At 46.2% G+C, this 17,089-nt stretch overlaps 1 protein-coding gene across 1 annotated transcript in view; it reads right to left on the bottom strand.

The window, feature by feature from the left end:
- Positions 1-1,649: 1,649 nt before the first annotated feature.
- The window catches only part of Reep5 (receptor accessory protein 5), a 34,372-nt gene continuing 18,932 nt past the window's right edge, over positions 1,650-17,089 (bottom strand). The window contains exons 3-5 of the mRNA XM_059246186.1: positions 14,152-14,290; positions 6,171-6,339; positions 1,650-3,238 (exon numbers count right to left, since the gene is read on the bottom strand). Coding sequence (XP_059102169.1) covers positions 3,189-3,238; positions 6,171-6,339; positions 14,152-14,290 — 358 coding nt within the window. The 3' untranslated portion in view covers positions 1,650-3,188. The remainder of the gene's footprint in view (positions 3,239-6,170; positions 6,340-14,151; positions 14,291-17,089) is intronic.

Here is a 17,089-nt window from a genome sequence, read left to right on the forward strand (position 1 = left end):
CCAGGCGCTTCCCAGTTGCCGTGTTTCCCAGCACCAGTGTGGGGACTCTCACTGGGCTCTGGCTCTAGAGCTAGGCGCAGGTGTCGGCTCCAGATCACTAGATCTAACAAGGTGCCAGCGTCTCTCTGGATTCCAGTGTTCTCCAATATCACCCACCTCACAATGCAGCAACACACCTGATACTTCTGTTGTGAAGGTGAGGCTGCATGCCTGTCAACCATTTTATTTTCTGGTCTGTTATGAGAGACTGAGTTAATATTATAGTTAGAAGCCAGAAAAACTCAAAGGTCATTTTCAAGTACGTTTACTTCTCTGTCGTATCACACAGAACCGTGCTAGTTCAGGACCTGAATTGTGGCTGTCCCACCAAACACCATGATCACAGACACATAAGGAAAGCAGCTGTGTTGTGGGATGTTTGATCACATTGTGAACCCTGAGATTGAGTTAAATAAAATCAACCTTGGGTCAAGAGGTGGAGCCAGCAACTCGTTGACAGGAAGTAGCCATAGTGAGTAAAAGGGGAGTCGGGAAAATGGACAGAGATGCACAGGAAGCAGTGAGATGGACCTTTGAGTCTGATGGCTTTTTTGGTTTGGGACAGGGGAAGAGAGCTGTCTTTCTGAGATGCTGGCTGAGGACAAAGGTCAGCTGGTTGCTCCTTGGCTCCTCTGAGCTAGCAGGTTTTCACCCCAGCATCTGACTCCCGGGTCTTTATTAGTAAAATCCTAAGATTGAGATTTAGTTTAAAAACACCACAGCTGAAGAAACCACTGACCACAGCGCATCCTCTATCTACTACATCCTGTTTGGCTTCGGTGCTGCTAATGAAACATGGTGCCTCACACAATACTAAGCTCCACGACAGAAGGTATGTTTCAAAGAACATTCACAGGTTGTGGGGGGATTTGTTTTCCTCCTCCTTCCTTCCCATTGTGGTCACAGAATTATTTAGAGACCCATGTAGGAGGTTTTGAGGTAGTATCACATGCCTGTAATCCTAGCCCTGGGAAGGTTGAGGGGGGTGGTGGGGAGGGTGTCGATCTGAAGGCCAGCCTGCACCCCTGTGTATGCACTGTACATCTTGAGAGCTCTGCAGTAATGTTCTGTGCAGGCACAAGCAATGAGTCCTTTCCTTCTAGTCTAGGCTAATCACTGGTAGATGTGATCGGTCGGAATGCTTTCTTTAACAACCCAACCTCTAAAGGAAAAGTATAAACCAAGTGAGGAATGAGGTTAATAAAATTCAATGCTCATTTAACTATTAGATTTCATTTTATTTTGTGGGAATTTCCTTTTCCTAACCCAGATTTTAGCAAAATTTCAAGTAAATACAATAAACGAACACAGAATGTGGCTAGTTATTTATGTCATCCCCTTGTCTGGGATTTCAGTTATGAGAGGTCAGCCACTCTGAAACACAGCCCAGCACTGCCACACATCCTGAGGCCAGAGAAAGCTCTGTGTGTAAAGGGCTGGCCATCAAGCCTGACAACCTGAGTTCAGTCCCACCACATGGCTGAAGGAGAGAATGAACTTCTACAAGTTGACCTTTGACCTCCACAAGTGCTCTGTGGCATGTATGCCACACCCACACATATAACACGAACATATACATACTAAGTGTAATAAAAACATCTTTAAGATACTTTGAGAGACCAGATAAACATAATCTTTATTAGAGTGTATAGTCATAATTCTTCTCTTATTCTAATTCTTACTTTGTTCAATCAATAAACTTTGTCACAGACGTACACACACAGAAAAGAACAGTTCACATAGTTCAGTACAGTTTCAGGCAACCAAGGGAGTCTGGGGACATGGACGAAGGGATTGCAGCCCAACCATTTCTGTCTGGTATAGCACATCTTGAGGACAGGCAATATTTACTTAAAGGCTATGACCATTTCTGCAGGTGTGGATAGAGGACTCTTTTTCCCAAAACAGCAGTACTGCTGATCTGAATGACTGAAGTAGGGAAATAGTTGCTGCATAAACTCTTTGGAACATTTAAAGTTTAGTAGGGATTCTGTAACTTTACATGCCTTTGCAATACCACTCAGGTACAAATAAATGCTTTGCTTCCAGCCAGACACAAGCTCAATTCACTTAACACGCAAAGTCATGCTATTACCTTATTTGGGAAAAACAGGCGGGCAGAAGTCAGTTCAGAACGTCTCCCATGAATGGGCACTTCCATTACGTAGTAACATGTTTCCCGCAGAATGCACTAGGAAGAAAGCCGTAAGCAGAGGTGGGCATGTCTTGGGAGGTACCGTGAACTGGTTTTAGAAGAATATGGGGAGGAGAGGGGCTGAGGCAACTTGTCACCCAGTTTTGAAGGTAAAACAGGATGGTTGACATTTCAGCATCTCAAAACCAGGCAAATCTCAAGCAGGTGAGATGGTATTACTGTTTCTGCAGGGAACTGGAGCTGAGCACTGGTGTGTGCATGTATCTTCCTGTTTATCACCAGTGTGGCTACCTGCTCAACAGACTGTCCTGGCATTCAGCACTGATGTTCAGAACACAGAACAACCAACTTCCTTTCTTCATCATTTCTTACTGTGTTCATCCGTGTATTACTCGCTTGCACTGATGTTCTGAAATGTTCTTTGGAAGCTCACACCATCAGAACAGCATCTTCAGCCTCAGCAGGTGGTCTTATTTCACAGGTTACACGTGGCATACACAACCTTCTCCTGGCCTCTTCCGGTCAAGCTCTATGCATGTTCTAGCCAAACAATAACATTCCCCTGTATATATGTGTATATATGCACAAATACACTAAAACACAGAACTATATAAAATCATACACCACATAAAGCAGAATCATACTGATTTCCTAGTTGTCAATACAAGAAAATGCATGCAGGGTAAGGCCCACAGAGCAAGGGGCTTATGGACATAGATTTCCAATCTCGGTTTGTATTTCCTGGAGTATAGTGACATGTCTTCCTTCTCAGCAAAATATTTAAAAATTTTTAGGTATTTCCCACTGTGTTAGATTTAAATGAAAACACTCCCTACATACACGACAATAAAAGCAAAACAGCTTACAACACATTCCATTTTTAATACATCAAAGTTTCCAAGGCAACATTATTCACCGACTCTGCCACTGTCCCTAACGTAACATGGAGCTCTAAGGGAGTGTGAGTGGGGGGTGGGGGACCGTCCAGCAGGGCTCAGGTGCTCTTCTTCTCTTCACCCAGTAAGTTCACCGTAGCCTTCTTGACTGTTGGGGAAAGAACATTGTATCAGAAGTTTTTATAGTGTAAGCTCCATGCTTCCTGGCCACTAGATAAAGTGGGTGACTAGGATGGGTGACTCGTGCAGCTGAGCACACACCAAGGCTGTGGTCAAGGCTGAGAGGGTTCCGGGAAATGGACAAGGTGCCTCTTTAGAGCACAAATCCTCAAGACTTAAGCGCATTCTCGAAGGTCATCTAGCCTCTGTACGACATCATCACCTGAACTATCTGTCCTGTCTCCCTCAATCATCAAAAGCAGCAGAGATTGTCAGTGACCAGAGTCAGAGAAAGGGCCCACACCAGCACTGTAAACATCCAGACCTGCTCACTGTGCCTCTATCCCCCCAGGACAGGAAGTGCCGGATGAGATGGAGGTGAGGCAGAGTCTTCTGGAAGCTCTGGTGAGACTCCACAGAAGGGAGCTGTTTTCCATGGAGCCCAGAGTCGCCTGTCCGCAGGCTTTCTGGCAGCTGTTCTCCATGGAGCCCACTTAAAATCACCAGGCAAAGTTGACAAGGAAGGAAACAGTCTTTCTTCCTCAACTAGCTGTGTGAGAAATACCCAGTGGATCTGACCCATCTAGTGAACCAGCGAGCCAGTGAGCCAGCCCCACTTTCCTCCAATCTAAAATCCTCTTTGGGGTCTGCTTTCATGGTCCAAAGCTGGACCTGAGCAGTTGAGACAGATCTGATAGCCCATGACGCCCGAACTAGTCACAGTATGTCCCTTCGATGGCAGCCTCTTTCTAGACAGCTCTCCATGCCGCTTCCTGTTCCATCCACACCCGTCGTCACTACCATCTCTCTTTCTCCACTTCCTGAAGCTCCCAGTCACACACCCACCCCCAGCTTCTCTAGCACAACCTCCCTTTCCCTCCGTTTACAATGTCCCAGCCCTGGCCATTCCCTCTGTGACACACTAGGTAGATGCTCTCTCAGTCTGCCTGAGGACGTGGTTGTGGGTAGCTCACTCCTCTTACCACCAGACTGTGTTCTCTACCGATCATTCCCATTCACTCTCAAGCATGCTTGATTCTCCTACTTAAGAAAAGTCTCTAAAGTCTCAAGACCCTGCTTCCTCCTTGCGGATATTGCCCATTCTCTCATGACATGGCTCCCATTCTCTCAAATCTCTTCAGATGATCGCTCCCTCTGCCCACTCTTCAGTGTTCTTTCTCTTCAGGCCACTAATCTGTCCTTGTTGCTAAGTCTGACGGCTGTCTCCTCTTGGTCTTCATCTGACCTAACCCTCCTGGCAGGTGGCCAACGACACTTCCCTTAGACCAGACTCTGGCTTTCCTGCTATCCTAATCCGCTTCTCCCTGCCAGTGCACCCGGCTGGTGATGCACTTCCGTCTCTTATACCCTCGATGTAAACCTGCCTCCTGGGCTCTCAACATCTGTATCCACGTGGCTGTCTAACTGCTCCATGCAGGTATCTATCTAACAGACATTCAGACATCTGCCCAGGACTGGATTCTGTATTTCCCACTACCCAGTCCCCCCACCTCAAAGGCACATCTATCCTTTCAACTGTTGAGGCTGTAGAGCCTGGTCTGGCTTCTCTCTCTCTCCAAAAGCCTAATTCATACACAAATCCTACTGTCCCTAACTTAAAAAACCCACTTTCACACTTATTATTGCTACTTCACTGTCATTACTACAAATCCTGAAGCTGTCATCTCTAGCCGGATCTCAACATCCCAACTATTGATTTCCTTCCTTTTTTTTAAAGTAAGATTTATTTATTATGTATACAGTATGTCTGCAGGCCAGAAGAGGGCGCCAGATCTCATTACAGATGGTTGTGAGCCTCCATGTGGTTGCTGGGAATTGAACACAGGACCTCTGGAAGAACAGCCAATGCTCTTAACCACTGAGCCATCTCTCCAGCCTGATTTTCTTCCTTCCTGAGTCCATTCCCCCACCTTCCCCCCAGAGCTGAGGACCAAACTCACCAGCTCCTTGTGCTTGCTAAGCAAATACTCTACCACTGAGCTAAGTCCCCAACCCCCTCACTCTGCTCTTAATGCAGCGGCCACAGCCCACACTGCTCTCTGCTCAGCCTTCTCCGGCAGCACCTTTCTCACACACAGTCGAAGGCAGCGCCCATGGCCCCTGGGCAGCCCCCATCTGCCTCCTGCCCGCCTCTGTCTCTGTCTCCTGCTCTCCCTCCACGTTTCCTGTACTGCTTCTCCCTCCAAGCTTTTCCACAAGCAGTTCCTGGACAATCTACCCTCAGGTTCCCTGCTACTTTCCAAGCCTGACTCAGGACAGCCTATGTGACGGCTAGCTTGGTTTTCAACTCAGCACACCTGGGAAGACAGAACCCCAGTCGTGGGAGCCTGTGGGCATGTCTCTGGGGGCATTTGCTTGATTGTTAATTGATGCAAGAGAGCCCCACCCCGTGTTGTGTAAGAAAGAGCGAGCTCAACACAAACCTAGAAGCCAGCCAGCAAGCTGCGTCCTCCCTGACCTCTGTGGCCAGCTCCTGCCTGTGAGTGCCTGTAAGTTGCAAACCTTTCCTTCCCAAGCTGGTTTCTGGTGGAAAGGTTTTATCACAGGAGCAGAAAAGCAAGATAGCACAGCCACCTGGTGAGGATTTCCCGATGTCTCTATCGTCAACAAACTGCTCTTCTAGCTTCTGCCTCCCAAATGCTGAGGTTGCGGTCACGTACACCACACCCAGCAGCAGAAACAATCACAATGTCTGAGTTGACCTATAGATATTTATCGAATGGTAGATGATACTCTAAAATATCTGCCTCAAGTGGACAGGTCATTTTTCTAATGTGATGACTGAATGTGTCACTGAGGAAGCGGCGGAGGAACCGGAGAGGACAAGGAGGCCAAGAAGCCTGCTGTTGGAGCCTGGGACATCACACTCCACACACTGCACCAAGTCCCCTAAGCCTTACCTTCTTTAGTGATGGCGTCTGCCGTCTCTTTGGCTTTGTCTTTCACGTCCTTCACCACGTTGTCTACCTGGGACTCATGCTTCAGGAAGACAGGCCGGATGATGCGTCTGTAGAGCAGCTCAGCCCCGTTAGACGGGCTCGGGGCCATGCACCACAGCAGGAAGCCACACTGCAGGGGGCACAGCACCGGTGAGTGGGGACCTGGGCACTCGGGGACCACACTCATGCCCCAACCACTCTGGGGATAGCTGCTGTTTCTGACATCTCCACTGGTGTTTCTGGGGTTCTCTGAAGGCTAACTGGAGACTTTTCTTAGACAGAAAAACACACAAGCATTCATGGACCAGCAGGAGCTACACAGAGAGACTGTCTCAAAAGAGAAGGAAGAGGAAAAGAGGGAGCTGGGAACACAGTTCAGCTGTTTCTGTGCTATCTAGCCCAGTCAAAACCCTTGGTTCAATCCCAGCACCCCAAATACTAGGTACGGTGGGGCCAGCCCATAATTCCAGCCCTCTGTGGAGGTGGAGCAAGAGGACCAGACATTCAAGGTCATCCTCACCTACACAGGGAAGTAGAAGCCATGGGACATGTGAGACCATGTCTAAAATAAGCAGATAAATAAAACAAGTAAGAACAGGAGGTAGGGAGAATGACAGGAAAGTAAAGGGAATATAAATATGTCATCATGAAACCCACCATGTTTTAAAGAGTGTGTGTGTGTGATCTGAAATATGGTGCATGTGAGTGCAGGGGCACGCGTGGAGGTCAAAGGCCAACTTTCAGGAATCAGTTCTCTCCCTCCACTGTGGGTTCTGTGAATCAAGTGCAGGCTGTCAGTCTTCACAGAGAACACTGTCACCCCCGGCCCCATCTTGTCAGCGGAAACCTTTTCTTAAAACTTTTCTTAAAGTGACTACCTACTAATAAAAACCAGTGAATAAGGGGTGGGGAGATGGTTTGCTGCACAAGCATGGGGACCTGAGTGTGTGTGTGTGTGTGTGTGTGTGTGTGTGTGTGTGTGTACACATGCAGGTGAGCACACACACCCTACACACAGATACACAGATACTCAGCGGCAAGCTGAGCACCTTTAACATACAAGATTGAGGTCAACATGGGCAAAAAGCGAAACTTCAAAGAAAGGAGAGGGATATGTCTCTGGCTAGTATGTTTACATAGAATGTCTGGTTTTCAGGAATAAATTATTCATAAAGAGACAGATATTCACTTCAAAAGTGGCATCAAAGTGAGGCACAAAAGATCCACCAGATTGATTAAGAATCAAAAGGTCCATTTCATGAGTTTAAGCAACTCAGCATGTTTGAATCCTTTTTCTGTTCTATAGGGTTTTAGGAAAATCATGATTTTTTTTATGGGTTTTTTTTTACATTTATTTATTTACTTTATGTGGACAACTGCTTTGCCTGCAAGTATGTATTGCGACATATGTTCATACAGTGCCCACAGAGGTCAGATCCCTCTGGAAACAGAGTTATGGGTGGCTGTGAGCCATCATGTGGGTGGTGGGAATCGAACCTGGGTCCTCTGGAGGAGCAGTAAGTGCTCTTCACTGTTGATCCATCTCTCCAGCCCCATAATGTTTTTTATCAGCTAGCAGTAGAGCAACAGTATCATCTAAAGTTCTCACTATTTATTAGTGGAACCCTCTGAATCGCCATCCACCTACAGAGACTCCAGCAGGCAGGGTCTCTTTTCTGCATGAATTAAGGCAGGACTAACGGATGGAGCGGGGCCAGATGTCTCCAGTTCTGTTCTCAGTGTGATCATTCTGTGGAACACACAGCCAGAGATCCACTTGGTACTTCCTGGTACCCTCTAGCCACTGTCTTGGGACAGTAAAATAATTACTGCTCAGTATCTACATTCTCAGCATTTTCCAGTTCTCATATTAAAAATAAGGTTAATTACCATTCAACTCTCAAGGCAATACCCAGCTACCAGCTTTCAAAACTCCACCTTAATCTATGTTAACTATTTCTCACACAGATGTGACCTCATTTTCCACCAAGCTCTCCTCCGAGTGCCCGATGAGAACTCTCCCAGAGGCACACATAAGCCCACTCTTACCGACAGTTCAGACGAAAGACACATACTGCTGTAACTGGACCACTTCGACATCAGCACTGACACAATAAATCCACATGACAACAGCCAGACTTCTGTCTGCGGCTCCAAAGCTAGTTGTAGGGGTACAACTGATAGTCAGGGACCATCCTGTCAGAATTTAAAGCTAACGCCAGAGAAAATGTATCTCGAGGGCTGGAGATGTAGCTCAATGACACAACACTTGTCTAAAATGCACCAGGCCCAAGGGTCAATCCCCAGCAACACACACACACACACACACACACACACACACACACACAGAAAGACAGAGAAAGAGAGACAGACAGACAGACAGAGACCACGTGCGCCTGGTTTTATGTATCAACTTTTCCTACTCTGCTACAATGAACTGGTCAGAAACCTAAGTCTATCATTTATGTTCTGATAACATGAAAACAGAAGAGAAACTGGAGAACAAGAGAGAGGAAATATGCTCAGAATACAACATGTACTTGCATGAATGGCCTTATGTAAACCTGTATAACTAAGGAAGGAAGAAAATAAATACATAAATCTAGATTTTGGAAAGCCTTTGCAATATAGCCACAGAAAGGTGTCAGGTTAAATTTAAAAATCAACTGTTCAAAAAATAAAGAAAATAAAATCAATTGTTCAAGCTGTGCACAATAATTTGAGGTTACCTGAGCTACACAGTAAAACCCTGTCTTTAGGGAAATGTAAAACAAAAGTGACTGTTCTTCCTGAACCACAAATAAAATGACACAGAGCAGAGAAGGGGTAAGAGTTTGTATCCTACTAAAGTATCTATTTTCACTTCTGTTCCTGTGATAACACAGTCTGACAAAGCAACTTAGGGAAGGAAAGGGCACGTTTCAGCTTCCAGGTCCTTCCCTGAGGGACAGCAAGGCAGAAACCATGGAGGAACATGCTTGCTGCTCACCACAGTCTCCAGTTCAGCTTTCTTATCCAGCCCAGGACCCGCTGCCCAGGGAATGGCACCACCCACAGGTGGCCCGGGCTCGCCTACAATAACCAGCAATCAAGACACTCCCCCAAGGCACGCCCACGGGCCAGTCAATTGAAACCCACTTCTCCGGTCACTCTAGATTGGGTCAAGTCCACACTCAACACTAACGAGGACAAAGTTAAAATCGGAAATGGTAGCTCTGGGGAGAGATGGCTCAGTACTTAAAGCACTTGACGTGAAGTGTGAGCACAGGACTTGACCCCTGGAACCCATGTGCAAAGCTGGGTGGGCTATACTCCCTGCACTCAGCAGGTGGAGACAGGCTTCCCCCAGAGCAAGCTGACTAGCAGAACTGATGAGCTCTGGGTTCAGCAACAGACTAAGCCTCAGTAAATGAAATAGGAAGCAATCGAGGAAAACACTGATATTAACTTCTGTCCTCCACACATTGTGCCCATATATGTGGACACGGACACAGACACACACAGACACACAGACAGACACACATAAGAAAGAAATGTTATCACGTTCTTCACCAACAAAAGGAAAAGCATCTTGTGCAACCCTCCTGCACTGTGGACATTTCCTTGGGGTTATATTGTGAGGCCATCATTTTTCAATTCAACAAGAAACTCTCATGTTTGTGCTAATGACACACTATTCACTGCCAGTACATTACATGGCCCATTCCCTGTACACTCATCCACACCAAGGATTTTCAATCTTTAAACTCTCTGCCAGGCCGGGCTTGGTGACACACACCAGCGTTTACTGCTGTGGAATAATCCTCTTGTACACTGTGAAGATTTGTCATTTGAATTGGTTTAATAAAACAATGATTGGTAGCCAGGCAGGAAGCATAGGCGGGGTGACCCAACTAAGAATGATGGGAAGAGGAAGGGCAGAGCAGGAGTTGCCAGACAGACACAGAGGAAGCAAGATTAGAATGCTGTACTGAGAAAAGGCACCAAGCCATGTGGCTAAACATAAATAAGAATTATGGATTAATTTAAGTGTAAGAGCTAGTCAGTAATAAGCCTGAGCTACCAGCCAAGCATTTATAATTAACATAAGCCTCTGTGTGGTAATTTGGGAATTAGCTGCTGGGTACTTCAGAATTGCTGCTGGGACAGAAACTTCCGCCTACAGTTTAATGCACAGCAAGTTCAAGGTCAGCCGAAGTCACAAGAGACTGTCTCAAAAAACAAAAATCTGTCAATTTAGTGAATACAATATGAGGCTTTATTATTTTAACTCCCTGTGTTGGTAGTTTTTGTCAACTAGACACAAACCTGGGAAGAGGGAATCTTTTTAACTATTTTTTATTTTGTTTTACGTGTCCAAGTGTTTTACCTATCTGTATGTCTATGCATCATGTATGTGTCTGGTACTGGTGGAAGCCAGAAGAAGGCACTGGATCCCCTAGGACTGGAGTTATACATGGTTATGACCTGCCACATGGGGGCTGGGAATTGAACCCTGGTACCTCTTCCAGAACAGCCAGTGTTCTTATCTCTTCAGCCCCAGAAGAGGGAATCTTAATTGAGAAAATGCCCCCACCACATTGGTCTCTACACAATTCTGTGAGAATTTTCCTGATTAATAATCGATATGGGAGGGCGCAGCCTGCTTGGGTGGTGTCACTGAGGCAGGTAGTCCTGGTTTGGGTAAGAAAGCAGGCTGAGCAAGCCAGAGAAGCAAGCCAGGAAACAGCACCTCTCCACGGCTTCTGCTTCAGCTCCTGCCTCCAGATTCCTACCTCGACTTCCCTCCACAACAGACTGACTGTAAGCTGTAAGACAAAGCCTTTCCTCTCCAGGCTGCTTCTGGACAGTGTTTTAACTAAGACACCCCAACCCCCATGTCACTGGGGAGGGTGGTTCTTGGACACTCACACTTACATTTTTTTCTTTTTGCTTAAATAGCTATATAGAAATTCTGCCTGTTTCTTTCTTTACAGGAATTTTTATATATTTTGTATATCAGTTTCTTACTTGATATAAATGTTGTAAATATATCCTCCTGGTCTGTCATTTTTTTGATGCAGTTTTATGCTACCTGTTGCCATACAGAAATTGAGTTATTAAAATGTTTATTTAGTCAAATTTATCAAATCTTTTTTGGGACTTTTGCATTTTTTGTTTCCAGACCTCGAAGTTTAAAAAAAAAGGGGGGGGGGAACCAACCAAAGATCATGATTTCCTCACTCCTCAGGATCTGGCAGATACAACTTTCAGGCATCTTTGAGGTTGGGGAGGGGAAGATGGAGTCACTCATTCACTGTTTCTTCTGCTGCCTCAGTCTCCTCAAGCTAGAACGGACTCATCCACCCCAACTCTAGCATAAATGGGTGTGGCCTTTATTCCACAGCCAGAGTTTATGAATCCCTTGGAGGAAAATTGGTTTTTAGACCAAAATAATAAGACACTTGAGTACACTGTTTCTAAAGAAAAACAAGATAATCAACTACAGACTCTCAGGAGCGAAACCACAACTGAAGGACACGGAATTTTACAGCAGACTGTTTCCAGCTCAAAGAAGTGAGACGGCTGTGTGAGCCTCGTGGCCAGAGCCCGAGAGCTGATGCTGGAACCGTAGAGAAGGAGAGACCCGACTCCTGGAGGTGTCCTTGGCCGTCACAAGCGCACACTCACACAAGTAAATTAAAATTAAAATACGAGCCTAGCAAAAATAGTCAGGCTTGAAAATTATAATAGTTGAAATAAAAATCACAACACATGACATTAATTGTGGAATGGTTCTAAATGAGCAAATGTAAGAACTAGACAGACAGACAGGAAAGAGGGACATGTGGACAGATTTTTTTTTTTTAAATAAAGGCTAAAATCAAATAGCAAAAGAAAACTACGTTTCTTATATCTCAGAATTTAAAATCAGGATAAAGGAGCTGGTGGGGTAGCTCAGTGGTAGAGCGCTTGCAAAACCCTGGTTCAACTCCCCACCCAGAAAAAAAACAGAAACAAAAAAGAAACTGAAGAGTGAAAAGGGTGCCATTATCTAATCTCCTGCACCCAAGCTTCCTTAGATTAAAAATGAAGTATGCAAATGTATACAAATAAAAATAAAAACAACTGCAACTGAGTTAAAGATATATGAGTAACAATGATCAGGTGTAGGGAAAACTTCAGGGGTGCTGCAGCATGCTGACTATATTGTGGTGGTATTGTGTTCCCCAAAATATTGTGTACCTTAATAAACTTATCTGGGGTCAGAGAACAGAAAAGCCACAAGATACTTAGGCTAGAAAATGTTAGCACACGCCTTTAATCCTAGCATTCCAAAGACAGAAATCCCTCAGGATCTCTGTGAGTTCAAGGCCACATTGGAAACAGCCAGGCATGGTGACTTATGCCTTTAATCCCAGAAAGCAGCCTTTAATCCCAGGGAGTGGTGGTAGAAAGCAGAAAGGTTTATAAGGCGTGAGGACCAGAAACTGGAAGCATTTGGCTGGTTAAGCATTTGGCTGGTTAAGCATTTGGCTGGTTAAGCATTTGGCTGGTTAAGCATTCGGCTGGTTAAGCATTCAGGCTTCTAGCAGCAGTTTAGCTGAGAGCCACTGGGATGAGGACACAGAGGCTTCCAGTCTGAGGAGATAAGACCAGCTGAGGAACTGGCAAGGTGAGATAGCTGTGGCTTGTTCTGTCTCTCTGATCTACCAGCATTGACCCCAATAACTGGCCTCGGGTTTGATTTTATTAATAAGACTCTTTAAGATTCATGCTACACTATATGATCAGACTGAATGGCATTTTCAAGTTATAATTCTGTAAGTGGGAACAATGGGGACATGGAAGGGTGTAAGCATCAGGTAGGATGGGGGTCGGGGAGAAGAGCCAATCATTTTTCAATGGAAATCAAGAGATATGTATAAAATAGAAAAAAGCAACTAAGCCAAGTATTAGAAGACACAGAGGTAAATGACAAAACTAAATTGCCATAAATGAGGTGAAAGTGAGCCTTTTTGTTTTTAAAAAATATTTACTCTTATTCTGTGCATATGAGTGTTCAGCTTATGTGTGCCTGGTATCCATGGAGGCCAGAAGAGGCATCAGATCCCCTGAACCTTTAAACTATGCCACGAGTACTGCACGTTAAAATGACTACAAGGGAGAGGGGACAGCCTAGAGTCCCTCACGGCTGGACACGGCACCTTCTCTAGCTTGCAAACTCTGTGCTCTGGCACCCAGAGGTGTTAGGTACATGTCACCCACTGATGAGAGCAGGGCCTCTTCCGTGGAAGACACGTGGGAAACCATCCGGGGAGAAGAACCTCCACATCCATGAAATGGACACCTTTCCCTCTCTTGTTCACCTCTGGTGCAGACCAGAAGCCCACAGAGATCCAGCTATGAGTTCCAGTTTCCTGTCCACTTCCCCAAATGTTGGCAGCTTGGGCTTGTCCTATGCCAAAAGCAAGGCTTGGCAGGGCTGAGCTCTGACTACTACACCAGCCAAAGTTACCAAGATGACTTTCAGAAGCAACGGGACATTTTCTTCTCCAAGTCTATCATGGGAATGACATGCTTTCCCCCAAATAACGACTGCTGTCCAGCACTGTGAATGCTGAAAACATGCTGGTGTTTCTTTGTTGCGTCACAGGTTATTGTGTGAAGATCAATGGCACACTTGTGTCAGGTCACAATGCTTCCAATCCCTGCAACTACCAAACACACCTTCTGACACAAGCTGTCCCGGATTTCCAAGGCCTTGGAGGGAGGGAGGGAGGGAGGGAGGGAAGGAGCCATGAATGCTGCCTTCTCAGCTGTAATCGGAGACAAGAACCCTGGCAGCCCACATTTAAGTCCTTGCTCCTACTACTCCTGGTAAAGGGCCCTGAGACGGAGTCCGAGAGAGGGCAAAGGAGACAGACGTGGAGGCGACGACGGCCATTAGAAGCCACTGTACCTTCAACATGTAGTAGAAGGGAAACCAGGACAGGAAGAGGTCCGAGAAGAATTCGGCAATACTGAACACGCCGTACACCACCCAGTAAGTCAGCCACTGGGTGTCATCGTCTTTGTTGGGACTCTCGATGGCTTTCATTCTGAAAAGCAACGCAAAAGAAAATACGTTGTGAATTAGTGAGATTCATTATTCCTTCACAGCCCGTTCTCCAACATCAGGCAGATGGATCAACTGTGGCAAACTTCACCTCCAGCTCTCAGGGGCCACAGGCAGGAGGATCTCTGAGTTCCAGGCCAGCCTGGGCTACATAACGAGACCCTGTCAAAAACAATAAAACCTCCCCAACAACTCCTGGGATACCTTTTTGGTTTTGTTTTGTCTTTTAGAGAGAGAAACTGTAGCTTAGAGAGGAGAAACAGCATGTGTTACAAGTAGTGGAGATGGGCTTATACCTAGGACCACCTCCAAAGCTGGTGTTTACTGTACTGTAACCTGCCATGTTCTTCATTAGACACTGGACAGCACCCAGCAAAATGTCTGGCACAAGGTGGACATTTAACATTTACTAATCAATGTAAGTACAATGAGAGGTTTGCAACCTTGCTTTGGGAAGATACCACTGAGATCTTGTCCTGGACTAGAAAAAGCCATGGCCCACAAATTGGTCACAGAGCAGAAAGAGCAGAGCAAAGGTCACAGTCTCAAAGTCTAAATCCCCAGGAGACCAGTCTGTCCTCGCCTCCTTACTTGGGCAGGGGAGGGTTCCACCAGAACTGAAAGGGTGAGGATCAGAGTTGGTGTTCCAGGCCGCTGACTCACAAACCTAGAGGATGACCATCTACACCACCTGCAGCACTTGGTAAAACGGTATGTCTAGTCTTCTCGAGACCGACCCGTTCAGACTCTGGGAGGCAGAGGACAGCCGCATGCCCCCAGAGCTGTACAGGAGCCAGGTGTGATGGCACACACCTGACCTTCCAGCACTTGGAAGGTGAAGGCAGGACAATCTCGGGTTTCAGGCCAGACTGTTGTTCCCAAAACAGTAATAAATAAATAAAAGAGCGCTGGGGAGGTGGCTTAGTGGGTGAAGAGCACTGAGAAGCTGCGTCCGGATCCCCAGAACCCATGTAAATCCGAACCCAGCAACATGTGTCTGATCTCCGCACCGCTACAGCAGACGCGAAACAAAAACAACCATCCTCGGAAGCTCGCTAGCCAGCTAGCCTGGCAGACGCCATGGCAAATAAGAGACCCTGCCTCCAACGAGGAAGAAGGCAAAGACTGGGGGCCATGGCAAGCATGTGCCAACCCATAAACATCACCCCAAGCATACTAAGATTTTTCTTTTTTAGAAAAGAAAATTGTGCACTGATCTCAATGGAGAGCCGCACTTGACGACCATCATTTCAGATTTCCAGCCCTGACAGCACTACCCTACCTACTCATTTCTAAGAAAGAAAACCCCAGCAGTTCTACTGAAGATATAACTAGGTAAACTATGTGTTACATTTGTTTCTGCTGCCTTTGTTAGCGATGTACAGATGTGTTACATTCCTCTGTGCTGCACCTGTTTAATAATGTACAGATGTGTTACATTCCTGTGTGCTGCATCTGTTTAATAATGTAAAGATGTGTTACATTTGCTTCACCTTGCCGGCCTATGGCACCTGATTGGTCTAATACAGAGCTGAATGGCCAACAGCTAGGCAGGAGAGGGATTGGGGAAGGAGGGTGGCAGACAAAGAGAGTAAGTAGGAGGGGAAATCTAGACCTGGAAAAGAGAGAAGAGGAAAAAAAACAAGGAGAAAGAGGGACATGCCCGGACAAGAAGCCAGGCATCTGCCAGCCAGCCACAAGAAGCAGTGAAAGTAAGATAGACAGAAGGAAAGTAAAAAGCCGAGGCAAAAGGTAGACAGACAGAAACAGGTTAATTTAAGTTAAAAGAGCTAGCCAGACATAAGCTAAAATGAGGCTGAGCATTCATAAGCAGTAAGTTTCCGTGTCATGACTTGGGAGCTGGTTAGTGGCCCGAAAGAAAAAGCCTGGTACATGGTAGCCCAAGTGGTTTCCCAGGGGCTGCGCTGGAGGACAGTCACCTTTTCCCAGCACTGAGCAGACCAAGAGAGGAAAAGTGCACAAAAAAGACACAGAAGAGAACTTACAGCTGCAATAAACCCACTCCACCAGCCTGGAATGCACACCTGAACACTCTCAAGTGTGTAAGGAACTTGAGAATGAGACTCATTTAAAACATCTAAAAACCCACTATTTGCTTTGCTGGACCAAAGCCTCTGGTTCTTTTCAGTTTCCAGCTAAACTCCAGAGGAGTTCTGGAACAATCCCAGAAGCCCCTGGCAATGACTGCAGCTCTCTGCACAGGCCTGGGCTTCATCCGAAGAGGCAGACACCGATCCTGAGCTCTGAACTCGTGGAGTAAATACAGGCTCTTCTGGACACACTGTGGTCTCTCAGGTCCATTACTCTTTGCAGGCCTACACTACCAGTTCTACCACTGATCCAAAGCCTGACCACATCTGCTCAGCACTGCGGCCTCTTTCTTCTCTGTCCTGAGCCACTTACCATGGAGGAATGGAGCTCCTCTTCCCTAGAGCAGATGGCAAGGAAGAAGCTGGGCTGGGTGAATGACAGACAGAGCTACGGTGGGAAAGATGGTTCGCTGCTCTGGGGGAGTGGGCAATTCTACAAGTTCATGGAGAATAAGGAACCACAAATGTTGAGCTGGAGGCATCTCAGAGATGAATTAACTAAATTCTCCATTTTTAAATCCTTATCTTTTTGGTATTTTCAGACAGGTTCTCGTGTAGTCCAGGCTGGCTTCAAATTTGCTGCACAGCTGAGGCTGGCCTTGGACTGCTCATCCTCCTGCCTCTGTCTCCCAAGTGCTGGGATTGTAGGAATGCACTAGCACACCTGGCCA

The sequence above is a fragment of the Peromyscus eremicus genome, chromosome 19, assembly GCF_949786415.1.
Source record: "Peromyscus eremicus chromosome 19, PerEre_H2_v1, whole genome shotgun sequence".
NCBI classification, from domain to species: Eukaryota; Metazoa; Chordata; class Mammalia; order Rodentia; family Cricetidae; genus Peromyscus; species Peromyscus eremicus.